Source organism: Austrofundulus limnaeus, unplaced genomic scaffold (assembly GCF_001266775.1).
Source record: "Austrofundulus limnaeus strain Quisiro unplaced genomic scaffold, Austrofundulus_limnaeus-1.0 Scaffold39, whole genome shotgun sequence".
In the NCBI taxonomy this organism is placed as follows: domain Eukaryota; kingdom Metazoa; phylum Chordata; class Actinopteri; order Cyprinodontiformes; family Rivulidae; genus Austrofundulus; species Austrofundulus limnaeus.
In genome coordinates, this window is record NW_013952441.1 from 1,550,934 (window position 1) to 1,578,400 (window position 27,467).

At 39.1% G+C, this 27,467-nt stretch overlaps 1 protein-coding gene across 1 annotated transcript in view; it reads left to right on the plus strand.

Annotated features, from left to right (window-relative positions):
- Positions 1-27,467, plus strand: part of dock1 (dedicator of cytokinesis 1) — a 242,473-nt gene that overhangs the window by 192,688 nt on the left and 22,318 nt on the right. The window contains exons 38-46 of the mRNA XM_014007051.1: positions 460-579; positions 1,872-1,961; positions 2,450-2,554; positions 9,258-9,399; positions 11,729-11,810; positions 13,581-13,665; positions 15,397-15,483; positions 19,303-19,479; positions 20,737-20,820. Of these exons, the coding sequence (XP_013862505.1) occupies positions 460-579; positions 1,872-1,961; positions 2,450-2,554; positions 9,258-9,399; positions 11,729-11,810; positions 13,581-13,665; positions 15,397-15,483; positions 19,303-19,479; positions 20,737-20,820 (972 nt within the window). The remainder of the gene's footprint in view (positions 1-459; positions 580-1,871; positions 1,962-2,449; positions 2,555-9,257; positions 9,400-11,728; positions 11,811-13,580; positions 13,666-15,396; positions 15,484-19,302; positions 19,480-20,736; positions 20,821-27,467) is intronic.

Below are 27,467 nucleotides of genomic sequence, written 5' to 3' on the forward strand. Positions count from 1 at the left end.
CTCCTCGCTCCGTCATTGTTTACAAAATCAAACATAAAACAGCTTCATGACTCAGTCGTTTTTGGTGTTTATATGAAGATGTTGACGTCTCGTCATTGTAGAAAAAAAACCAATATCTGTCTGATTGATACTTCCTCGAGTGCCAAAGCGTGATTTGGACAATAAATCTAAAATGACAGAACTGTATTTGCAAATGAACCCTTCACGTAATCGCTCCAGAAATGCAATAACATCAATTCTCCCTCTGAAGTATTCAGCGTTTAGCGGAGCATGCACCCATGTCTCAGATCTCCATCTCGCCCTGCCAGAGAGCACGGCGGTGTTTAAAAGGACATCCCTTTCGCCCATTTGCATTTGGGATAAGTCAGTGATCGATTTCTTGCCACCTATTCCCCCCTTTTTTGGCTCCGCAGCGTTTTGCGCAGCGTTTGATCCTCACTGCTAATTTGTCCTCTGTAGTGGTCAGACGAGCCGTATGCAGCCCACCTGACCCAAAGAGACGGCTACCAGGCTGCAACCCAAGGACAGCTCAAGGACCAACTCTATCAGGAGATTATTAATTACTTCGATAAGGGCAAGGTAAGGAGTGTACCAGAACACACACACACACACAGATGTGCTTCGTTCTGTAGAACARCGATTGTTTTTCTGTTGGGCTAATAATCCTCTTCTTTTAGATGGATGAAGGTGCGTCTCAGACCACTAAAGTATTATTATTTTGTTCCTTTTGTAACCTAACCTTTTCTAAAAGCCTTCCCCTACTCCTCTTTTCAGGCCGTCCTATTTCTCTTTTACCTTAATACCACATCCGTGCTGTGCTTGAATGCCATCTGTGCCACTTCAGAATGAGAAAATGTCCCGCTTCATGGGAAATTGTTACCGTGCTTATTCTCCAACACTCTTCTCTCCCCTCCTCGCACCGAAAGAAGAAAACTGTCTTTGTCAGCCTGTAAGCCGAGCTTGGAGCGGATCTGCAGAGCTGTGGCCAGGTCTTCTCGGGGAGGGATGAGGTCCGAACGCGTGCGTCGTCAGAGTTGGGATGCAGCCCTGTATTCTTGCCTCTCCAGCCAGCTGTCAGTCAGGGAAGTACAGTCAGGGAGGGCAGACTGTGTGGATAAACACAAACCCACATGAGGGATATTGATGTGTTATAGTGGCTGCAAAAACAAACAAAAAAACATCGCCTCTCTGAGGAGCAGAGTTTCATCTGAGTGTCAAAGGAGTCAGACGGAAAGCGGTCCCAGATGGTGCCGCCGCCGCCGCTCGCACTGATGGAAGGCTGATCTGAGACACATTCTGGTCTCGGTCCACCTCCAGCCCGAGCTCAGTTCAATGGACTCTGTAAGGAAGTCAGTCAGAAGCCTTACAACATGTTTCAGGGGTTTATCCACGACGCCGGCCTGCTGCAGCCGACAAGCTCTGAGAGAGAAGCAATTAGAAGATGGCAATGAGAACAAAATAGAATTATATTTACATATTAAGAAAATGTTCACATGTCCAAATGTCCAGTCTCCCCTTGGATTAGGGTTGGAAAATAGTTTCTGAGCAGCTGTGAGAGCTTTTACAGAGAAATAATCTGTTTGAAGAGTTTCAGTCGAGGTCTAGAGCTCATTACAGCACAGAAACTTCCCTAATCATATTCTGATGGCGTCAGAGTTTTATTCATCATTTTCCTGTTGGAACTCCGCTGCGTTTGATACAGTTGATAACAATTTTAGACTTGAAAGTCATATTGGATATTTGGATATTGAATATTTTTTTGCAGTGTTGTTGATGACTTGGAGTTAACTTCTTTCCACCAGCACAAAATGAGTGCAGTATCTGCGCTTTATTCTGTATAAGTTATTTTAATAACTCTGTTTGCTTTATAGATGTGGGAGGAGGCGATCATTTTGAGCAAAGAACTGGCTGAACAGTATGAGAACGAAGCATTTGACTTTGAGCAGCTTAGTGCGTCTCTGGTAAGTAAGGTTGTCAGTTTATCAGTCTACATCGATATATCGAATAAACGATTCAGTTACATCAAGGCAAAACAAAAAACGGGGTTGAAGGACTGGTGTACGCTTTTCAAAAGGTTTTGATGCCCTGCATGACCGACATGCTTCTGTTGTCCTGCAGAGCAAATTCTTGGTTCATCCATGAAATAGACACACAGATCAGTTCTTAAATCACAGGTGAAGCTTTTAAGTGAGTCCAGCGGAACCAGGAGAGGTGATCGTGTCAATCCCAGAACTTACTGAATGAACTCGTTTTACCGATTCTCTTCAATCATTTTGTTGACCATCGCAGATTTGTGAACTGAATCAAAATCACGACACTGACAGTTTTTATATTAAATTGAAGCAATACAAATATGTGTAATATTTACAAAAAAAACATCATAAATAAAAGATGTTTAACTATAAATGTTTTTGTTGATGTTAAAATGAGCCACTCTATCTCTCAACAGCGGAAACAGGCCCAGTTTTATGAGAACATTGTGAAGGTTATCCGGCCTAAACCAGACTACTTCGCTGTGGGCTACTATGGAATGGGGTTCCCCTCTTTCCTACGTGTGAGTATTTTTTATTAAAATATATTTTCCATGTTCAGTCATCAGTGTCAACTTGGTCTGTTACTCATATTAGGTCCCACAAAATCTGTTGTTAACCTATTTGTTCAACTAATTGTGAGCTGAATGTGAAAAGGTGTAAGAAAAAAAATTTAAATTTGTGTTTTCCAAATACCTGATTTGTTTAATGTTTCTTACTCATTTTCATTGTGTCTTATTCATGTGTATTTCTTTTTGTTTGGTTCTTAAATCTGATTTATCTGGTATGTTTACATTAACATCGGTTGATTTATTTAAAGGAATCCCCATTCTCTTTGGAGTCCACACCAAAACACAACTCTACAATAAAAAATAAAACAACACAACCCCACCACCTTCCCTGATCAAAAGTCTGAAATAACTATAATCAGAAAAAGTAAGAAATTTCTTACGCTGATTTTAAATGACTTGTTTTAAAACTGTCTAAGTGGGTAATAACTTTGAGAATAGGCTAAAAAAAGGTTTATACAAGAGCCATTTATGAAACAAAGAAGGCGGCTGTCCGTCATCCATCAGAGGCATAAAATCAACAGTAACGCTAATTTTGCTGCTCTGTTCTGGACTATTTTCAATTCATTATGATTTTTTCGTGTGGCACTAGACCAAATCACTGAACAACAATCAAAATGGCCCAAAACTAAAGCCGGCACCACCATCTTCCTTTCAGGAGACCAAATTACTGACACATTTCTATTTATTTTCTTTACAATCGTACATTTATATATGGACTATGATAATATTTGGTCAGTTACAGCCGAGGAGGTTCTATAGAACTGGAGTGCACAAAAACCACGTGACCGTGTGATCGGCTGGAGAAGCTAACGGCTAACGCTAAACGGGCAAGAGTCTGGATTTCCCATTACTGTACATGTTGACAACAGAGCAGAAAAAAAGGACTGACGATGTAGAAATCATTAAAACTATTAATAATAATATTAATCCAATTATTATTAATATTTTACAGTTTATATAATCTACCTAATGTTTCAAATAATGTCAGAAAAGCTGTTTGTGTTTTGGATTTATTAACAGAAGATAAACAGGAAAACGTCTCATTTCACAACACAAGTCAGCAAATTTGATCTTATTTAGCTCAATGTGATCTGAGTAGAACATAATGTAACAGTTTAAAATTAAAATAATCTTATAAAGTCCATGTAATCACTGTTATTTATTGCACTGGTTAGCAGATATTAGCTTGTGGAGCATATATACAGAGTGTAGCACTGAATCATGCTACAATTTAACACAAACTATTAAATATTACTTTGTCCTCTAATATTTAGACCTACAGAGTGTAAAATAATATTATAAATGTCTGATTAATATTTAGACCTACACAGTGTAAAATAATATTATAAATATGAGTATTTTTAAGTTTCTGTTAGAGGAACCTGACCTGTTAAGAAGATGTTAGCTAATAGAGACAAGTTTCATCCTATAACCAGAGAACATTTTCTAACTGTTGACTGGTAAATATAAATATTATTATTTTTTATGACAGTAAGAAGAAATAATAAATATACTTTATTACTAGCTGAAGTCATCATTTTTCTAAARAYTTAGATCATTGTTACTTATAAATTATAGATTTTTCTGGTATAAATCTGCTGTTTTACATGATTGTTGAATGAAATTAACATAGTATTAATTTATTGTAAAAACATGACTGATAATCTGTGAAACAGATCCGGTTCAGCTGCTGTTTATCTATTAGTTTCTTGGGAGGCTGTGAGCCGTTGCCCTCCTCCATGCTGTCACAGATGCTGCCAGTGGACGGTATGGGCGGGACTCAGTCTAGTGATCTTTACATTTAAGTCTATGGTTATAGCTCTCTGTTGTTAGTTGATCCTCACCCACAATGGATTCTCAAAATGACCCAGATGAAGGCTCACAAGAACCAAACCTAATCTGTTGTTTCCAAACAAATGGCTGACCACGGCTCGGCTTGAACTTAAGCTAAAAACTATTTACTCCACAGTAAAAGCACTGGCCCGCATCACATGGCGTCACTCTCCCACCTGCACAGAAAAACCAGAGGAAATGAAACGGTCACTTTGTAAATAGTTTTCAGTGACTTCTGAATCATACGATATACATCTAAAAAATGCAACTCTACATGTCTGGATGTATAGAAAGAAAGCTCGTGCCAAGGTTTTAAACCACCATATTTCTTTGCACTTTATTTCCAAAAAGTGAGACTTTGTTGTGATATTTTAAAGTGGATTCCAGACTTTCTAAAGCTCTTTTATTTATTTTTTTCCTTTGATTGTTTTGGGCTGTTATTTATATATTTATTTTTTGTCCAATCCTTGTACCTGACCGTGGCAGCATATTGTGCAGTGTGTGTTTAGTAAAAAGGAACAAAGTAAACCAGAGAAATATATCTATGCCTGATGAACACTATCTGAAATTCATGGCTGGAATAAGAAGTAGAAAGAAACTAAAATGATGAAAAAGTCCTGACAGGACCTTAGATGCATCATCCTGAAGTTGATCATCAGCTGTGTGACAACTTTTCAGCTAATAGTGTTTTGTGAATCACCATGTTGGTGCTGAAATATAGATATTTTTCATAGGTTCAGCTAATTAAATCTGAATAAAATGTGAGAGTGACTCTGTCCACATGGTTCTGTTTAAAGTTTCACCATCATTTTAGCTTGTTTTTGCATCGCTGTGTCACTGAGGGTTAAGCCATAAATCGGATGAAAAAGCCTCTGCAGTGCTGACAGACTCAGACGGGTTTGTGTTAACGTGTTCCTGTAGGAGTTGTGTTTTCGCACCGTCATCCGGCACGTCACCCAAGGTGTTGTTTTCTTGTCTCGAAGGACTTCATTCGCTTATCTCACAAGCAACACGCTAAATGGCCCTCAAAGTGATGATCCTGATCGTGCCCTTTTCATTCCATTATGAACAACAGACCCTTCGGCGCGGTCTTTTGCTTCCTTCCAATCTCCATGTGCCCCTCCTCACCCCTTTTATCTGCCAGGGCAGAAACTCCATTACTGACGGGGCAGGCCACGCTGGCCTAATCTTACTGGCTCTTTAAACAGCCTTTCAGGGCAGCTCGGACTCTTTCATTTGTTCTGCATCGGACTGACCTTACCCAAATAACTGAGGCACACGAATCCCAGACTGTCCTTCCCAGCAGGGACTTGTTAATTTATCCCTTTTTTTTTTTAGCTTGTGGCATTCTTTGTGTCTCGTTGGATAAAATATGTGGTTTAGATGCTGGTCATAATAATTCAATCCAGTAAACATTAGCTGGTTTTAAATTCTCTCATACCTTATTTATTCCCCTGCAGGATTTTAGCTTAATGTTTAAAATACAAGTAAAGACGTCATTTAATCACAGTAGTCTCAGTCAACAGTCATGTCTCAATTAAAATGTTTTCAATGTAATTACTCTGAAAGATTTCATTGTGAGAACATAAGGAAGTTATCAGGTACAGGTTACTAATTATGATAAATATAGTTTGAAGGCGTTTTGTTCACTCTTCATCCTGCGTTTTGTGTTGTAGCATCACGTCCTCAGGGAAAAGCCACTTATCTGGAAAAAAAAATCAATTTTCTTTTAAAGGCATTTTGTTTGTCACCCACTCCCCTCCATCTCCCACCCTCTCTCCTAAAATTGATTTTATGCAAGACTGCGTAATTCAGCTGTTTATGATTTATTACATCTGTATATAGTTTGACACTAGGGTATGCGCTAATAGTGAATTGTGTTTGATTGCAAATATTGTTTTAGATTTTCAGATGCAACGCTTTAATCATCTTTTTATAGCTCTGGAATTTATTGTGTTAATAAATAACGGATTTTCTTCTTGTTGTGAGCCACGGTGGCCTTTAGAGACAGTTAAATGTTCGTTTGTGTCATCTCCCCCCCCACCACAAATATTTTATCCCACGTCAGCCTTGCAGAATTTAAAATAGCAAAATCTTGCAGTGGTCACGTTTTGTTTGTCATGCTTCAGAAGCAGAACACTTAGCAACATTCCCCCACATGCTTTCAGGAACACTGTTTTGTCTTCTTTTTGAAGACATCATAACACAAAATAAACCTGTCATCAGTCTCTGCGTTGGTTTGTACAACAGATTGATTGAAGGATCCATGTTCCTGTAGTTGTTCTTTATAGTAACAGATTGTTCAGTTTTGCTGAAAAAGCTCGACACTCGATAACAGGCATTTTTATTTGCACTCGTTGGCTTTACATTAGATGATCTGTTCCTGCCTTGTCACTTGACTGTGTAAAATTGCCTTTTTACTCACTGACCAAGGCGGGGGAGATCATTTGAGCGTGTGTTATTATCTCAATGACAGTCATTTTCAGAACTATCCAGTGCTTGTATGAGGGTGAAATCAGAATCATAACATTGAGGTGACTTTACTCACAATCTGAACAGCATAATGAGAAACTTCTGTCTTATTTTACAAAAAAAACAGTGTTGATAAAAGATTGTGTTTTTTTTCAGGTTTTAAAGATTTAGAAACATTCATGGGTGAAAAACTGCAGCAGTGTTTCGTCTGACTGATGGGAAGTTGACTGTGGGACTTGCTCATTCCACCTTTGTAAAACTTGTCAGTCAAAGCAAATTTAAAAATAGCTCCAGGCAAATATTCAGGCTACAATTAAGGTAATTAATTGGGGGATTGAGATGTGGGCTGTTGATAAACATGGGGCTTTCTGTGTGTGATGCTTTGTTTAGAAATGATCTAATGGCAGTGTTAAACTGGTTGGACTGACTTTTAAAGATTATGTTCAAGGGTCAAATCACAAAACACTAAGGATTTCCTTAAAGTTGCATTTTTGGTTTCTGTAGAATACCCTTAAAATTATCCTTTACTTCTTAACATTATTTAAAGTGCCTGTGAAATAAGTTTATTATATTAAATATGAATGCATTTTAGAAAGATAACATTAAAAAGTTTTGCATCTGAAGTAACAGGAAGTGATGTCAAAGGGGAATGTCTAATGGTATGTGCAAACTGAATGCGTTTTGAGCTGCAGGAGCAGCCAGTTTACATGMAAAGTCTATGGTGGACGMGCCTCTAGGGGTCTTGCRGGGCGTCAGGTCCGTTTGGCGCGGCGCAGAAGGAGCGGCAGAGCATTTTCCGCGCATGCGGTGCGGCGAAAGCAGTCGCCGCCCGAGTTCAAAAATCTGATATTTTCGCCGCGCAACGCTTCTCGACAACCAATCAGAGAGACTAATTTTTCCACCTGACAGTTTCCTGAATGTTGCCCACAAACAGACGGACAGGAGCTCTTTAGCTGGAATCGACCGTCTGTAGTTGGTGTTCTGGCTGGAGATATCAGCACCGATGTGGGTCAGCAGTTCATTAAACTGACCACGGTGTTAAACTGGGCTCGGGACAAAAAATAGTTTGTCAGCTCGCAGCTCCTGGAGTGGCGAAACTAACCAAACAAACCACCTCTAAATCATCTGGTGAATTAATTATCTGCTGTACGCAAAGTTTGCTTGCTCTTTAGTAAATAAAGCAAAGCCCTTTTCTTTTTTCTATCTTTATTTCATCCGCCGAAGACAGACCGGAAAAAAACCAACATGCTCCTCCCTCTTCAGACGCATGTCTAATCTGTGTCCCGGTCTGAACGTAGCGTGTCCAACTGGAGGCGTTGTGCACTTTTTTGCTGCTCAAAACGCGTTCATGTGAACGTAGCATAAATGTGAACAGAGCCTTACTACTACGGCTATGTAATCTCTTATTTTAGATTATTTTAAGTCACTATCAGGGATGCAGAAGAGTCAGAGTTTAAATAATATTGTTTCAATAAACAAAAAATAGACTTTACTTACTTTAAGTGTTCCCCCTTTATGTCACTTCCTGTTTCACTTTGGCTGAACCAAGTTCAAAAGAAAATATACCAGTTATGTGACAAAATGAGTAAAATCATAATTATTGTGCCAAGTCTCTTAAACATAAAGATGTTTTCTTTGACTTTTTGTATTTGAAGGACATACTTTGTCACAAGCACTTTAAAGTGTTGAACTAAAACCAGTTTTTTGATGAAACAGGTAAGGTAATTAAAGCTTTCTTTACTCAACAAAGGAAGTTGTTACTCCGATTCTTTCAAATACTGTGAACTAAGGAGGAATAAAGACTTTTAAGTGTCATAAGAAAACATAACATATGGTGTTTTGTGCAACCAGCTGCAGACTTCCAAGCTGTGTTTATAGTTGAATATCTGTATTAAGCTAATGACTGACTATGGTAATCCTAATTTAGTTCTAACAGATGCACCACTTATTTTTAACAAATGAAGCTGTTAGATTGTTAAAAGAGGATGATAAGGGCTTTTTGTCAGCTAACATGACATCATTGCAGCCATTTGAGTAATTAGGCTTCCATAAGGCTTCTTGATCATTTGTTTAAGTTTGTTTTTGTCTTCATCAAAATGAACTTTCATGACCAGGTGAAGACTTTTCCTTCTTTTACTGAAAGAATTTTCTGTCATGAATCCATAGTTATGTTTTTGTTATCCTTTATTCTGATTTGATCACTGTCCTTGAAATATATTTAGCTACTAGATGTTATTTGTCTGCTGTTATGTCTAATTTATATTCATATATGTACATAATGTGTGCAAATGAGCCCATCTTCCAGTACACATTCAAGGGTTCGCTGTTGTTTTTTTCTGTCGTCCTTCAGAACAAAATGTTCATCTATCGAGGGAAGGAATACGAACGCTGGGAGGACTTTGTAGCACGACTCCTCACACAGTTTCCCAATGCCGAGAAGATGAAGACGACGACACCGCCCAGCGAAGACACTACCAACTCCCCTGGACAGTGTATCCTTAGCACAATGTCATAGAATCATGTTAGAAGTCTATATATACACATGTGGACTTAATTATTGGTACCCTTCATTTAATGAAAGAAAAACTCACAATGGTCACAGAAATAACTTGAATTTAACAGGAGTGATAATAAATAAAAATTCTAGGAAAATGAACAAATAAAAACCAGATATTGCTTTTCAGCCCAACAGAAAAAATAATATAAAACTCACAAAACAGGCCTGGACAGAAATGATGGTACCCTTAGCTTAATATTTTGTTGCACAACCTTTTGAGGCAGTCACTGCAATCAAAGGATTCCTGTAACTGTCAGTGAGACTTCTGCACCTCTCAGCATGTATTTTGTTCCACTCCTCATGAGCAAACTGCTACAGTTGTCTCAGGTTTGAAGGGAGTCTTTTCCAGACGGCATGCTTCAGCTCCTTCCAAAGATACTCAACAGGATTTAGGTCAGGCTCATAAAAAGCCCCTTCAGAATAGTCCAATATTTTCCTCTTATTCTTGGATGTTTTTAGCTGTATTTTAGGTCATTGTCCTGTTGAAGACCCATGACCTGCTGAGACCAAGCTTAATGACACTGGGCAGCACATTTCTCTCTAGAATCCCTTGATAGTCTTGATATTTCATTGTACCCTGCAGATCCAAGACACCCTGTGCCAGATGCAGCAAAGCAGCCCCAGAACATAACAGAGCCTCTTCCATGTGTCACAGTAGGGACAGTGCTCTTTTCTTCATATGCTTCATTTTTCCCTCTGTGAACATAGAGCTGATGTGCCTTGTCAAAAGGTTCTGTTTTTGTCTCACCTGTCCAGAGGACATTGTCTCAGAAGCTTTGTGGCTTGTCAACATGTCTGGCAAATTCCAGTCGGGCTTTTTTTATGATTTGGTGTCCTCCTTGGTCGTCTTCCATGAAGTCCACTTTGGCTCAAACAATGACGAATGGTGCAATCTGACACTGATGTTGCTTGAGCTTGAAGTTCACCTTTAATCTCTTCAGAAGTTTTTCTGGGCTCTTTTGTTACCATTCATTTTATCTGTCTTTTTGATTTGTCATCGATTTTCCTCTTGCGGCCATGTCCAGGGAGGTTGGCTACTGTCCCATGGATTTTACATTTCTGAATAATATGTGCAACTGTAGTCACAGGAACATCAAGCTGCTTGGAGATGGTCTTATAACCTTTACCTTTAACATGCTTGTCTATAATTTTCTTTCTAATCTCCTGAGACAACTTTTTCCTTCTTTTCCTTTGGTCCATGTTGTGTGTGGTACACACCATGTCACCAAACAGCACAGTGAGTATCTGTATTTATTTATTTTTTATTTTTTATTTTACTGTTATTTTACCAGGCAAATCCCATTGAGATCTCAGATCTCTTTTTCAAGGGCGGCCTGGGCCTGAAGGCAACCTATTGTACATGTTTTTGTGTTGTGGGGGAAACCGGAGTACCCGGAGAAAACCCACGCAAGCACGAGGAGAACATGCAAACTCTGCACAGAAAGACCCCAGGTCCGAACCAGGGATCGAACCCAGGACCTTCTTGCTGTGAGGCGTCGGTGCTAACCACTGAGCCGTCGTGCCGCCCAATATATAGCCCTATATACAGGCCCACTAACTGATTACAAGATTATAGACACCTGTGATGCTAATTAGTGGACACACCTTGATTTAACATGACCCTTTGGTCACATTATTTTCAGGGGAACCATCATTTCTGTCCAGGCCTGTTTCGTGAGTTTTATTAAAAAAGAAAAACTGTTGAAGAGTGGTTGAAAAGCAATGTCTGACTTTGATTTGTTCATATTTATAGAATTTTTATTATTACGTTTGTCAGATTCAAGTTATTTCTGTGACCCTTGTGGGTTTTTCTTTCATTAAACAAGGGGTACCAACAATTTTGTCCACGTGTGTATTTGAATTTAAGCATAAAATTTATTACTCTTTGTTTTAACGTATTTATTTAGTTTTGAGGTTTTCCTTCTTTTCCTCTTAACTGCTGCCAGTTCTCCCCCAATTCAACCTTTTTTTGTATTTATTTTTCCATATGCTAATGACAAACACTTGTAAAGTGAACATAATTTGGGCAAAATGCTTGTTTGTCTAAATACTGTTGTTAAATCACCATTCATCTGTAGCAAAACATAAGATTTGTAAACTTAAACTGCAAAATTGAAAAATCAGGCCAATCTAATGAAATAGTTCATTTTGACCTATTCTATGCTGGGAATTATTAGTTTTGACCTTATCGTTTTTGCATAATCATTACTTAGATGTGATTGAGTTCAGTGGTTTCAATGGTTTCCTTAATGTTTCTTCCAAAGACCTTCAGTGTTTCACAGTTAAACCCCTCCTAAACCTGCCTGCCAAGTTTCAAAACAAGCCTGTCCCCGAACAAATCGTCAGGTAAGGTTTGTTCTTCACAGCTACAGGGCATGTAACTCACAAGTTGTAGGCATGTATTTCAATCTGCCAACGCCGAATTTACTTTCCACGGACGGTCAAACAGTCGATCGAGCTCGAGCCGGCACGCTGGAAGTGCATTAGCATTTCTGTTGGGTGTGCAGAGGACCACTGGGGTGAAGGTGATTAAATCTTGATTTAAATGCGGGCCTGTGCAGAACAAACACTGGTTGACCTTCTTGTTGTTCCAGTAGCTGTTAACTTTCATCAGCCATCTGCCATTAGTCACTGTGCCAAGTACAACATTGTTTCTCCGCCATCATTAATGGCTTTGTGTCAAGTGCCGGGGCCACTGCAAACAGTGGGCCCCTACGCTCCGGCTTGTCTTTGCGCCTGCCGGGCCCCGCTGCACTCAGCTGTGCAAATTCACTTTGATATGCCACCCAACGCATCAGTGAGCATAATTAAAAGAGGGCATTTACTTGGAAAAACCTTCAGGCAAATATACCTGGGCACCGATCTTATCACAAGCCTGCAGCATTGATTCTCTCAGCAGCCGGTTGGCTTGTTTGCTAACTGTGTCCGATTGGAGTGCGGCACTCTGGGAACGGCAGATTATACAGTCATGTTTAGAGACTGACAGAGAAATGTTCCACACAAGACTACCCATCCTTTTTTTTATTTGCTGCCACTTTTGTCTGACCCTTACCGTGCTGTTCCCACTTGTCTTTCTGTCCCTACCCTCTGTTTTTTCTTCTCATTTATTTTCTCATTCAGTGAGGAGATCAGCGGTGCATAGCAATGAGACTGAGCCATTTGAGCCGAAGGGTCACAGCCGCAGGCAGAGCTCACTCTATTCTGACCTTGCTCTGCCAGACCGAGCCACTCCGTCATCTTTAGCCTGCCAGCTAATGGCATGTAAAAGGCTTAAAAGGGGTAGCAAGCTGAGCTAAATCTGCTTTATTAATCTGTTTATTAGATCAGAAGCTCCGAGTCCTTTTATTTTTTTCTCCCTTGGTTAATGTCACACTTGCTCAGCTAATTTAGGAAGGGGTGTTATCATTGTAAGCACGCAAAGGAAACATCTAAACATTAGCGTAGCATGAAAACGTCTGAGTTCAGCTTTTACGTGAGTTTTGAACATCACAGTCTTTTTTTTTAATTAAAAAAGTTTCCTTACTGCTGTTACTTTAGGCATGAAGTGGCAGAAGAAGCAGTTCCGCTCATATTTTACTTATAATTATTCGCTATTAAATTCAGATCATGCTCTATGAACATATGGTGTGATTTTATGGATAGCAAATGCAATATGGTGTATATGGATTATAGCAACGTGCTCATTTCCACAAGAGAGTGAGAATGGGTTTCTGTTTCTGTCACCGTGAATGCGCGCAGACAGCTGTTCCCAGTGCTGCTATGCAACGCCATCATTTCCCGTCTTTGAAAAGTCCATTAACCTGTTCTGGCAAAGTTCATCGGAGCTTCTGTTGCACATGCTGCAGCTTATCTGCATGTCTGACAAGTCGGGCTGACTTCATGAGCTGCCAGTGATGTGTGTGACCCCAAAAAATTTATTCTTACTCTATGCAGAGATGGCCGTTCTTTAGGTAGATGAAAAGCCACTTGCTAAACTGTAGTTCTGGGCAGAGGTAGCCTGGAGGGGGTTTGTCCTGTGTTTGACCTGAAGCGAAGCAATCAGCTTGTATCAATCAAGCCACCGATTGGCCTGTAACAGTTTTAATTTACTCTGACACCGATTTTCTCCCTTCCCAGCTTCTACACAGTAAATGAAGTTCATAAATTCCAGTATTCCAGGCCAGTGAGGAAGGGAGAAAAGGACCCTGACAATGAGTTTGCGGTAATTTCTTTCTTTTTTCTTTTGTTTTTTTCCACACACCCTTTCCTGGTTCTAGTTCAATAGTATAAAATACCAAAAACCATTGCACATTTAAAGTATGCAGCTTTCTGCTGATTGTACACATGCAGGTAAAGCTTCATAGAGATCACTGTGTGTATTTGGAGAATAGACCAAGGATAATAAAAATCAGCTACCTTCTTTTGGTTCTCGGATGTGATATTACCAGTAGTGGGCACAGTTCTGCTAATCTGCTATGAGTTTATGAGTAGCACTAGCTTCTCATTTAGCAAATTAGCTTTTTTGCTAACTTTGGAAATCATTAGTGCACTCATTAGCTTTAGCTAAATTAGCTTCCGCTAATTTTAAGTCCACTAAAAAGTGTACAAATGTAAAACTTAAATTTTTATGCCGTTTGTCCTAAATAAATAAAAACTATCCCTTCTAATAAGCAGTGCTGGATGTGTCRGTCACCGTGTGTAGCACGTAGCAACTTTGACAGCTAAACTTCAAACTGAGTGTTAAGAAGAAATAAAATAACATTTAACAATATTTAAATAAAGAATACAAAAATTGACTTCCACAATTTTTTATCTGTTTAGCAGATTTGAGTTTAAGGCGCTAAGATTCTTGTTTAGTGGTTAGTGAAGGTAATGTTTTGGTTAGCTGTGCCCACCACTGGATATTACATTCATTCATGGCTGAGAAGCCTTTATAGGAAGGCTACACAGTAAAAGAAAAACGTGAAATTAATATAATTAATATAATATAATCTTTGAGATAAACCAACATTTAAAAAAAATTCTGTTGTATCCATTAATCATCAAAAATTTAAAGTGGGGCAATGAAAGTATTGAATTGGCCAACTAACTGTATTACTGTTGTGTAGAACCAATTCATGGTACTTGGAATATAGTTTATAATTTCATATTGTGGTGATCAATTTTCAATATATTGTTCAGCCCTACGTAGGATAACAAAGTATTTGTTCTGCTATTATATACACTTTCACCTTCAAGAGACGCTGATAAGCCACAGAAGATCAAAGTTGTTTTTGAACATGTTAAATAAAGGTGGTGGGTGCCAACAGGAACATCAAGGCTGTGATCTAAAGCTCTCTGACTACAATGCAGCTGTTACTGTAAAATCCTGATTTTTAGAACATTTACTGAATTATTCTTTGTGCGTTGTTAGTATCCAGGTAACTGTGACGAGGCGACGAGTTAAAACCTGTCACGCTTTCTTTTGTGTATTTACTGTGACTTGGAGTCAGCTGGATGATGGATTTAACTCATCTGAGACTTGCTGCTGTTCCCACACTGATTGGTCTTTCTCTGTCCTGCATGAGGGCTGATGGATATCTATGGCTGGGCATATTTTGTCTGTCACATCGATTAAACTTGTCAGTATATAAAAATCTTTGTACTTCATCATCCGTCCAGAGTGAGTGATCGGTACATTCTGCTGATAATGGGACGCTATTTACTTTAATTGTTCAGTTTGTTTGTCTGACACTAAGAAAATGGGAGGAAATGTTTCATGGAGAGATCATCATTATATGTTGCTGCTTCTGTTTAAAAGGAAATCAGTTTTTTAATGTGAACCCGTCGAACCGACCCATTATTTTGTAGTTTTTAAGGGTTGATTTAGTGTTTTGGAGCAAAAACCCTTTAAATTGCTTTGTCATCCTCCACTGTAATCTGTCTCACTGTGGTTTTGTGTTGTCATCTTTAGAACATGTGGATTGAGAGGACCACGTACGCGACGGCGTACAAACTTCCAGGCATACTACGCTGGTTTGAAGTCAAGTCAGTTTCCACGGTGAGTATGAAGGGATTTTTATTTTTTCTAATCAAATGTGGGTCTGTGGGCTCGCTTAAAGGCAAGTGATGTGATCGGTCCACTTAAGCAGTACAGACAATTGCCTGGACACAGGCGTGTCTTCTCCCAAACTAATAACAGAGCTCTCTTTGTTCTCTTTTTTGCCAGATGGCCCACATTGATTTAACCAAGCGGTGCTGTTTCTACTGAAAATAGCCACACAGCACAAGTACAACAAGGGGAGAGTTTAGATCTTCTGTCACTGTTGATTTTCTGTAGAATTACTACGATTGGTGCATCGAAAAACCTTTGGTAATGAGGTCTGGCTTAAATGTTTGCTTTAGAACTTGGCTGTTTCACCCAAGAAAACCAACAAATAGGAAAAGCATTGCAACTAATTTAACTTTCTGTTAATTATTTAGACTGCTCACAGTTTCTGGGACGTTTGGAGAAATGAGTTTATCGACATAATTTGGAGAGGAGGTTGCTGTGTCACTTAGAGCAGCGACACCCACTGCATCTTTTTAATCTCCTTATTTTGCTACAAATTTAATCCAGTGCTTAGTTTGATTAGCCTGTTATAATTCCCTGTTATAATAAGTTCAGTCTTTAGTTTTTTCATCGCTTTTCTATCTTAAAAGCCTCAGAAATCTGGAGACTAATACGTCTCACAATGAGAGGGTGAACGCACGAGATTTGAGGTTTTAAGATTATTTTACAGTTAAATTATGTCATTCTGCAAAAACTACAGAAAACATATAGTGTTCCTCTGCAAATACTACCAACAATTACCAATACAAATGGCTGGAAATGTGTGGATTGTGCTAGAAAGGTGGGTGGCTGTGGAAGGGTGGTTAGAGGAGTCGTTCCTCTAATGTGAGTTGGCAGTTCGATTACCAGCTATTCTGTCACATGTCGAAGTGTCCGTGGGCAAGACACTGAACCCCCACTGCCTCTGATGTGTGTCCCATCAGTGTGTGAATGTGATTTAAAGAAGTGATTGGTCTCTATAGCTGGATTTGTACATGTTAGTTTTGTAGAGGGCTGTGTAGATGGGTAAATGAGGACACAGATTGTAGTGTAACCCAGGGGTTCGTAACCTTTTTGACCTCGGGGCCCAATTTATTGAACAAAGTGGCACAAGGCCCAGTCAGACATTACCAATGTATGGATCAAAATGATAATTACTCTAAATCTTGGTTTGATTTTTATTGTATTTACATATAACTAAATTAAATACACTTACATTTTAAAAGTAAAACTCCTGTCAATAATCACAAGACGTGCTTATGACAAACTATTTTTTATATTGTAACCTGCCCACAACAATTATTTGAACAAATACAACGGTCAGTTAACAGACCACTCAGGCTTATCAACACAAAAATATATGTTTTTAACATAAACAATAACAAAAATAGACTATTCAATAAATAAAATTGTGGACATAAAATAAATAAATTAAAAATGTTTAAATGTTTCAAATACAAAAAACTAAAAATAAATTTGATAAAGTATAAATGAAAATATAGCCTTTTTAAGCTGTTCATATAGTGACAAACAATAACAGTAACAACAGCTTTTTGACAAGTTTAAAGTTTCTTTAAAATACATTAAAATATTTAAAAAATAAACTACAAAAAAAATAATTTGATGAAGTGCAAATTAAAATATAGCAGTATCTGCAACTGTATGTGATAATGTTTTGAACTTTTAAAATACTGCATGATAGAACCAGAAGCTGTACTTCATATTAGTGACAAACTTTGGCCTTTTTTTCGACGGGTTGCCATCATTTTTGCCTTCTACTTTTCATTTAAAATAAGTTTCCATTTTCAGCAGGTTTCTAAGGTCGTATTCAGACCTGACAATTTGGTCCGCTTTAAACGAACCAGAGTTCGTTTCCAGCGTTGGTCCGGACCTTTTGTGCAGGTGTGAATACACTCATGCGAACTCTGGTGCGGATCAAACAACCGGACCGAGACCTGCTTTTTGAGGTGGTCTCGGTCCGCTTTCAAACGAACTCTGGTGCGGTTCACTTCAGTTTGCTTCTGGTGTGAATACAGACCGGACTCTAACCGAACTAACTGCATTAAACATGCACCTTTTTGGACTTCACAGGCCACCGTTGCTGAGCTAAATAAACTGAAATCATACCTTTTTCGTCGTCTCCTGTTAGAAGCTCTGCTGGCAGCATGTTGTGGGTCAGAACACGCAGCGCACCTCGTCTCCTTTGGGTTGCGGGACACATTTACGTGATGTCTCTCCAAAATTAGAATATCATCACGGAACCGCCATTAAATTAGCTGCTTTTGACATTTTAAATGCTATTGCAGTTTTACTGTCAGCAAAACTGTGCGCATCAGAACCGCAACATGCAGGACTTCCTTGTTTCTTTCTGGGTCTGTGGCTCAGTCCCACCCCTGTCCTTTTTTGTCCAATGGGAGCAATGATCGTCAGCCTCATGGCTTTGTTTACAACTTATATTCATTTGCAAAAAAGCACAATGTGAATGCAAACCGCACCAAACGAAAAAAATAAAGTCCACTTTTGGTCCGGACCAAACAAGCGGACCAAAGGACTTTCCTGGTCTGAATACACCATAAGGTTCTTCTTCTACATATCAAAAAGGTTGTTAAACATCTGAATGGCGCACTACCGGTACTAGTGGCGTGAAAGTGTATTGCACCTCATTCAAAATCAATGCGGTCCCATGGTCCTCTGCGGCCCAAAGTTAAAAACTGTTGTTCTTTTGAGGCCCTCAAGGTGGCGCTCGCAGCCCAATTAGTTTAAGAATTTCTGGTGTAAAGCACTTTGAGTGTCCTGATTGATAGAAAGGCTGTATAAGTACAGTCCATTTACCATGTAAATGATTTTTATGTGGGGAAATCAACTACATAGTCAATGAATTCCAAAATTCTAAGTCGTCTACAGTCAGCTAGTTGTGTTTTGTCTTTGGCAGAGTTTATATTTTTAGATGTTGTTTTGCTCCCATTGTGAGACGTATTACTCTCCATACAGGAAGTACCACTTTTTATTTTAAGGTGTTTATTATTCTAAATTTGTAATTGTCCAACAAGACTGTGTATTTAGTTTAACATAAAAATTACAAATTTTTAGCACAATCCACATATTTGCAGTCCCTTGTATTGTCTTGTTCTCCATCATCATACTGAGTCAGAGCAGACATTCCCTCATTCAGCCTTTGTAGCAGCTTGCCCTCCAGATGAGCCTGGACGAGGCCAGGTCCCAAAGGTCAAAATCACTATTTAAAGCTTAATAACTCTGCTGCAGTTCACCAGGATTAATCCCTAAATCTGAGAATTCGTTTTAACAAACAGGTCTAAGACACAGCAGCACAGATTGGAGATTTGTCTTTTCTTGTCTCGGGTCTAAAATCTGACATTTGCTCAACCAGTCCTTCTTGTTTTTTTTCTAAACCCTTACTACTAGGAGGTGATTTTTTTTTATCTTTTCCTGCAAGATGGAAATGTCATGGAATTTCTCCAGTCAAAGGATACCAGTATTAACCTGCAAGCTAAGGAAGTGAACCTGGAAACCAATGAAGTGGGAGCAAATCAATCAATCAATCAATCAATGAAATCTTTTTGTTTGTCATGGGTTTTGTCTCAGAGTTATATTTTGTTGATCCAAATGTTCATCTTCAGTTTATAAATGAAGATGAGCTGCTTTACTCGTCCTTATAGCTCATTTTTATTTGTGTTTGTTTCCAGTTGTCTGTATGAGTATTGACCCTGAAACAGGTGAATAGGTGCTGAGTGTTTCTGATGACATTTTTTTACACATTTTTCTGCACAGGAGGAGATCAGTCCCTTGGAAAATGCCATGGAAACGATGCATCTAACCAACGAGAAGATCAACAACATGGTTCAAAGGCACCTGAATGATCCCAACCTGCCCATCAACCCCCTCTCCATGCTGCTGAATGGGATCGTGGATCCAGCTGTGATGGGAGGTTTCGCCAACTATGAGAAGGTGATCAACATGAAAACATTTTTATCTGTCCCAGTATTAACAAATCAACACTTCCTTCTTTACGTTATCTGCTAATTCACTTCAACAGGAGCATATCTAAGGGTTTAGAATGAGTATTTTAAAAAACAACTAATTTAAGTTGCATTCAACTTTAACATTATGAATAAAAATCTAACCGGTCTCTTGAAAATCTCATTAAAGGCAAATCAAAGTAAAATTAAACACAGCGGGCTTCAAAACAAACCAATGGGTCGTCAGGCTACACTCACAGCATGTTGGCTTTAATTTGTAGGTGTTGAACATTTTAACCAGAAAATGAAGAAGTTGTTATTTTGTTTTGCTTTGTAGAATTAACAACCCACTGCTCCCATTTTATCAGTTAGGCCATTGAAAAATTAAAGCAGATTATTATTTTTTATTGTTTTTAGCTTTTTGTTGTGTACTTTTTTTCTAAAATCTATTTTTCAAGAGACGTTTCTGAATTTCCTAAATGTTTTGTTTTTCTTTCATAATAAAAATTATTTTTTACAAAATGTAAGGAAAGATGTTTGCTTGGCTCAGTATGTCTTTGTTGTCACAATGCTTCCTGGCAATAATTTGTAAACTGTTGGAAAGCCTAAAGTGCCACATACAATATATAATAGTATAAAACTTATTGCCAAAACAAAACACTTGTTTCTGGACTTTTTATGGTGTTTTGTTAAACTGAACATTCCTCTACATCATGTTATTCTTTGACATGATGTAACTCGTAGTTTTTTTCTTTTTTGCTAATGCCAGTCTTCTTTTTTCAAACTGGTTTCCATCAAATTTTTCATCTGATTCTAACCTCACAATTGTGACCTATGGGTGGGGAAAGGAAAATTCTTTCCGCCTCGATTCTGATGGAAAATAAAAGGAGAAAGATAACCTCTTGGTTTCCTAGTCTCTGTCCTTACAGGAAACCGATTTATACTGGACCTATAAAAGTTGCTGTATGAGTCAGAAGAGAAGTGATGGGAATTCTTTGCCCTCTGGTCACGGTTTCATTTCAGTGAAATAGTGCAGGTAGTGGAGGACAGACTGATGTCTAGATTACATTTTTGCACCTTAATGCACCAATTCAAAAATGCTACCCGTGTCTAGTCATGTGTTTTCTTTTCTATTCACCTTCTTTATGTTATAAACCTTCCATATTTCAGCCTTCCCCTGAACTTACTTCACGTTTTCCTTCCTTTACACACTCCTTACACTTACGTCTCTTTTCACTCTCCCCAGGCCTTCTTTAACGACAAATACATGCTGGAGCACCCGGAGGACCTTGAGAAGATAGAAAAACTGAAAGATCTTATCGCCTGGCAGGTGAGCCTCAAACAGTCGGGGGTCTTCTCTTCTGTTTTCTTTGTTGTGTTTATTTGTCTGCTTCGCCAAAGATTTTTACAGTTCAAGGAAACCGACCTCGGCCCGGCTTGTCACAAGTTGTTTACTTTTAAAAAATGACTCACTTTGTGGTATTACTTTAGTGGCACTTGAACTGAGCAGAGGGACTCGTGGCCTACAGGCTGACAGAGTGCTGAGCGTGGGTAAGATGGTAAAGAGGAACAGGAGAGCCATGACAATGCACATTCATGTCATTCGGCGATTTAGCATAATTTAGATTTAATTTACGCTCGTTTGCTTTGGGGGATTCACTTACCCCGTCAGGAGCTGAAGCGTAGTGGCTTTGTTCTGCATCTAAAGTACAATAGATGTGTTTCACTGCAGACGTTTTGACTGGAGTTAATATTTTAGTGTGGCTGCTTTTCACTTAGAGGGAGTTCCGTTTCTGCAGTCAAAAATATACTGACATAAGTCTGTGGTCAGAAATAAGAATCTTATTGTTTTTAAATTCATTGCACCTTTTGGTAGCCTTATACCACCAATTAAAGAAATAGTTTATAGCCGTGGTTCCCAACTAATTTTCCTCAAAGCCCCCCCTTTCTTACTTCCAAGCCAAGCTGAGCCCACCCATCCCAAAGATGCATTTAATCCCTTTATCAAAATAATAAACTGAATAGTTATAAACTTTTATCTGGAAAAGAAAACATCAACTAAGTTTTACAGAGTTTTAAAGGGGGCTATATCATGTAAAAGCCACTTTTTTTAACCATTAAATACATTTTGTTTTGTACTTGGAGTCTCTAAAAGTGCATAAAAGTTGAATTTAGTCTCTCACAGTGCTGCGTAGATATTTTTATATTCTGTTTGGGTCGTATTTTTCATTCTGTTCAACTTTCTCTATTCTCTGAGATGTTTTCTGAACTATTACATCACAGTATTTGTGACAGAACTGCCAAATAAGATCTGATCTTTCCAACTACAATTTGGTGGTCTTCATTCTCCTCTGGCTCCAACATGTAATGCCGGATGGACAAGTCTTCCCTTGTTGACATCTTATAATTAAGTTGTAAAGAAAAATGTTTTGTGACTATATAGTCATAAATCCTTCTATCAAACTAGAACCACTCTGGAAGCTGGAGGGGGGCAGGGTGTGAAGCACCTTGTTTGGATTTAAAGAGACAGCCTCAAAACGAATTGATCTGAGACACACCTCAGAAAAGATGTGAAAGAGGGGCTTGTGGAGTTACAATAAGGAAGAATTCAGACCAAAGCATTGCAGTTCCACTTTATATAGACCCCAACTGAATGATTCAAATGTTAAAAGAATGATGTAAAAGCAGGATATGTCTCATTTTATTATTCAAATAGACTTGTTTTAGTCATTCAGAAGTCTTTCTGACAGAAGTCATTCTGTTTCCAACTTACAACACAAACAGTAACACTTGCATCAACCTTTCCACTCTGGCCCCGTTTGAAAAACAACTTGTCACCAACCTGGGTGTAAAAATGGATCCATACTTGAAATTAAAACAGTCATGTAAACGCCATTGTTAAATGCTGTTTTTTTTATTTTTATTTTTTTTTTTTATTTTATTTTTTTTCAGCTGAGGAGACTGTCCAAGTTAAAACCCATCCTGTCAAAAAGAAATCTGGAGACAGTAATGCATGCGTTCATTACATCCAGGCTGGATCACTGTAATGCTCTGCTATAAGGAATCAGCCAGTCCTCCTTTGCTCATTTAGAAATGGTCCAAAACTGGCACAAGTAAAAGAACATATTACTCCTGTTCTAGCATCTCTTCATTGGCTTCCGGTTCATTTTAGAATTCACTTTTAAGATCCTCCTGTATGTCTTTAAATGCCTAAACAGCTCCGCCCCCTCTTACCTCTCAGATCTAGCGCATCCACTTGTCCCACAGCGCTCTCTTAGATCATCTGGTCAGCTGCTTCTGAAGGTCCCTAACTCTCGTCTCAAACTGAGAGGTGACAGATCCTTTTCTGTAGCAGGTCCAAAACTGTGGAATGATCTACCACTACATGTCAGACAGTCTCCTTCCCTCTCTGTCTTCAAGTCTTGCTTAAAAACACACTAAATGCTCCATATATTTATTTATTTATTTTGTATTTTGACTGTAATTTTAACTATGTCCTGTTGTGTCTGTCTCTTGTACAGYGCTTTGGTTGGCCTTGTGCTGTTTAAAGTGCTTTATAAATACAAGTGGTATGGTATGGTATTCAAACTGATACCTTCACAACCTGAAATCTGACAAGGTTATCCCCTCCTTGTGCTCTCCCCCTGGGAGCAATCAGGTTGGGAACCACTGGTTTAAAGTATCAGAAGTGAAGTACTGTGAAAAGGAAGAATTCTAATTGTACTTGTTGTAGACGGCTTTTTGTATGAGTGGAGAAATAGAGTTTAATTAGCTGGGATTGATGAACTAACAGATTTTACTTTAGTTTAGCATAACTCAAGACCAAATGGTTTGCTGCCATCATGAAGCTACTCCAGTCTCAGAGAATTCATGGCCATTCACGCAAATTCTCATTGTTAATCCTTAACATCACATTTTGTGTTACGTTAACATACCAAAAGAAATATTATGAATTTCTTGCCATAAATCTGGATCTCCTCACCATGAAAAGGCTGTCTGAAAACACAGTACTGAATATAAAACTGTAAAGAGTCCATTGACAGAAACTGACATGAGCGGGGAGTGAAAGTCTGTTCAAAGGAGATCGTGTGGGGGAAAAGTGCTGAAACAAACCTACAGAAGTTGTCAAGTTGCTCCACTGCAGCCAGACAGCAAGAGCTCAGCAGTGGTGTTTTACGAGCTTTGCACCTTCTCTCAGCCTGGAGGAAGTGCTCACACAGCAGAGCAGGACTGCACACTCACACAACAAGCACACGCTGTTAAACAGCTTACTGTGAAACTCTGCACCTCGTTTCAGCATCATCTTGGATTGATAAACTCCTGGCTATCTTTCCAGTCGCAACTTCCTCCCTTTGGGATTTTAGCGTGCTGTGCCGTAGGCTTTGTTTCCCTTTTTTTTTTCTTTTCACAAAGCTTGCTCTACTATCAAGCTCTGAACTGCAGGTCACATCATTATTCAGGAAATGATAGCTTCCTGGTTTATAATTCACCCAGGAATTAAATGCACATACACAACATTTGTCTGTCACTTCCTATCTCTGGCTGCAAGGAAACATAATTGAATTTTTGATGGCTGTTCCTGTCTTAGTTGCTGGAAAATAGGTCAACTTTGTGTTTCACGTCTTTGGTAGAAATCAGAATCTGAGATGTTGGGCTGCTTTTCTGTGCGCGAAATCCTTTGGCTTCATAAGTAAGCATGATTCACACAGAAATATCCAAATCTTCTGTCGCTTTGCCTGTTTTGGCTCTGAAGTCTTCAAGCTCCGTGTCTTTTTTCATGCAGCTCACTCGATGTAATGCACTTCTTGTAATTACTGTTTTCCATATTTGTCTGGTTTGCCATTTTCATCTTTAAGTTATTCGAATTCTTTGAACTTGGTGGGGGAATGTGGGAAATCACTGAAGAAGCTGGAGGTGACGCAGCAAGAGAGGATGACCTAAAATAAGTTTGTATTTCAGCACTTCTCAGAAGTTCTGAATATCACTTCATATTTTACATGTTTCCCCACCATCTATGGAGGAAGTGGGTAAAAATATCTGATCCCTATTTTTACCAGAATGAGATAAAAGAGCAATTTTATCTGGATTTTAAAAAAATGTTCTGTTTGAAAATACGTACGGATCTCCAGGCGCAGATTAACTTGTTTACAAGAAAGACGAAATACATCTTCATTTAGCTGACGGAAAACATGAAAACAACACGCATTTAAAGGTAGAATTTAATCAGATTTGAAATGTTAGCCACAAACAGCAGATTTGTTAATTAATCTTTTGTCTTAAATTTGTGTAAATGAGACAAACGAAGGCAAACCGACTCAAACAAACAAACCATACAGGGAGAAATGAGCCTGAGTGAGATACCCAATGTGCTCGTGTAGTAATTAAAGGAAATGGGTGTCTGGGAAACAGGGAATTAAGTATTGTAAAAAAGCTCCCAGACAGTTAAAAAGCGGATGAATTTGTAAGTTTAATATTAAGTAGATGTTCTGGATAGGGAGTTTTAATTACTGCCTTAAACTTCTCATGACTGATGCTATGAAAATGTGATAAGAATTTAAGTAATCAATAGCTTGGAACATACACTCACCGGCCACTTTATTAGGTACACCACGCTAGTAACGGGTTGGACCCCCTTTTGCCTTCAGAACTGCCTCAATTCTTCGTGGCATAGATTCAACAAGGCGCTGGAAGCATTCCTCAGAGATTTTGGTCCATATTGACATGATGGCATCACACAGTTGCCGCAGATTTGTCGGCTGCACATCCATGATGCGAATCTCCCGTTCCACCACATCCCAAAGATGCTCTATTGGATTGAGATCTGGTGACTGTGGAGGCCATTTGAGTACAGTGAACTCATTGTCATGTTCAAGAAACCAGTCTGAGATGATTCCAGCTTTATGACATGGCGCATTATCCTGCTGAAAGTAGCCATCAGATCTTGGGTACATTGTGATCATAAAGGGATGGACATGGTCAGCAACAATACTCAGGTAGGCTGTGGCGTTGCAACAATGCTCAATTGGTACCAAGGGGCCCAAAGWGTGCCAAGAAAAGATTCCCCACACCATGACACCACCACCACCAGCCTGAACCATTGATACAAGGCAGGATGGATCCATGCTTTCATGTTGTTGACGCCAAATTCTGACCCTACCATCCGAATGTCGCAGCAGAAATCGAGACTCATCAGACCAGGCAACGTTTTTCCAATCTTCTCTTGTCCAATTTCGATGAGCTTGTGCAAATTGTAGCCTCAGTTTCCTGTTCTTAGCTGAAAGGAGTGGCACCCGGTGTGGTCTTCTGCTGCTGAAGCCCATCTGCCTCAAAGTTCGACATACTGTGCGTTCAGAGATGCTCTTCTGCCTACCTCGGTTGTAACGGGTGGTTATTTGAGTCACTGTTGCCTTTCTATCAGCTCGAACCAGTCTGCCCATTCTCCTCTGACCTCTGGCATCAACAAGGCATTTCCGCCCACAGGACTGCCGCTCACTGGATGTTTTTTCTTTTTCGGACCATTCTCTGTAAACCCTAGAGATGGTTGTGCGTGAAAATCCCAGTAGATCAGCAGTTTCTGAAATACTCAGACCAGCCCTTCTGGCACCAACAACCATGCCACGTTCAAAGGCACTCAAATCACCTTTCTTCCCCATACTGATGCTCGGTTTGAAGTGCAGGAGATTGTCTTGACCATGTCTACATGCCTAAATGTACTGAGTTGCCGCCATGTGATTGGCTGATTAGAAATTAAGTGTTAACGAGCAGTTGGACAGGTGTACCTAATAAAGTGGCCGGTGAGTGTAGATTTGATGGGGCATTAGCTGTTTAACAGAGTCTCTTGTATTTCTGGAGTTGTTTTGAAGAAATTTATAGTTATTTATAGATTAGTACTGATGTTAGAAAACAACATCAGAGTATTAGGGTTTCCTTATTTTAATACTTGTATAATGTTTGAACTATTATGTGTTAATTGAAATAGAGTAGATACATGTCCAAATTATAACAACACATACGTGAACTGTTTTAAACCATTAGATTGAGGTCTTTGTCTGAATGCCTGTGATTCAGCCGTAGGTCAGTAGGGGGCGAACACAGGCATTGAAGAATTGTGTATAAAAACCATGCATTTCCTGTCTTTCATTCAGTGTGGTTTGGCTTGTCAGTCCGGTGACAAAWAAACCTCACTCAGATCCAGAATTCTGGTGTTGTATGACATTTATTCCTATTACAGATCAATTTATTTCACACGTGTTTTCATCTGACTTCAGCCGATATTAAACACGTATTTCTTACAGTTTCTTTCCACAAAGGCTTTTACTTCTGGTGCTGTCATCTCATATATGGGCTTGTTTGGCTGCCTGACTCACCAATAGCTGTGTATGTAAATGTCCTCTCAGCCGGCTGGATCGTTGTGAGTCAAACAGGGACCGAGGGACTGGGATCAGTTAAAAACAAATACTGCTGATGTTAAACAGCAGAGACGTTTCTTTCATACTTGTCAGATGCTAAAACGGGGATTTCCTTGTTTTGGAAAGGGCCTGGGGAATCATTTGTGTTCACTGCTGTCAACAAACTGCAAAAAAAAAAATCAAACATTATTCTTACTTGTGTATTCTAGAAATACAGAAACATAAAACATAATTTGATGGGAATCAGGATACTAGGCAATTTGTTTTACATGTGCAGTTTTTGTCCTTGTTCTCAGTAAACATTCATGGGTTCACAGCATCCTGTAAATTTGTGTTTAAAGGAGACCTATGAAAAAAATAAACTATAAAACTATTGAACACAATAAGTAACTAGATGACAGTAAGAGAAATAAAACGTAATGTTATGCATATAACTACTGTTCCCTGAAGGAAAGGAACGAGGTACAACATATGTATGGGAACCACGCCCCTGCGTGTCCTGGCTGAAGCCACCTCTAATCACGCCTTTAGGCAGGTGACGTGATGACGACAGATGTCAGGCTCCGCC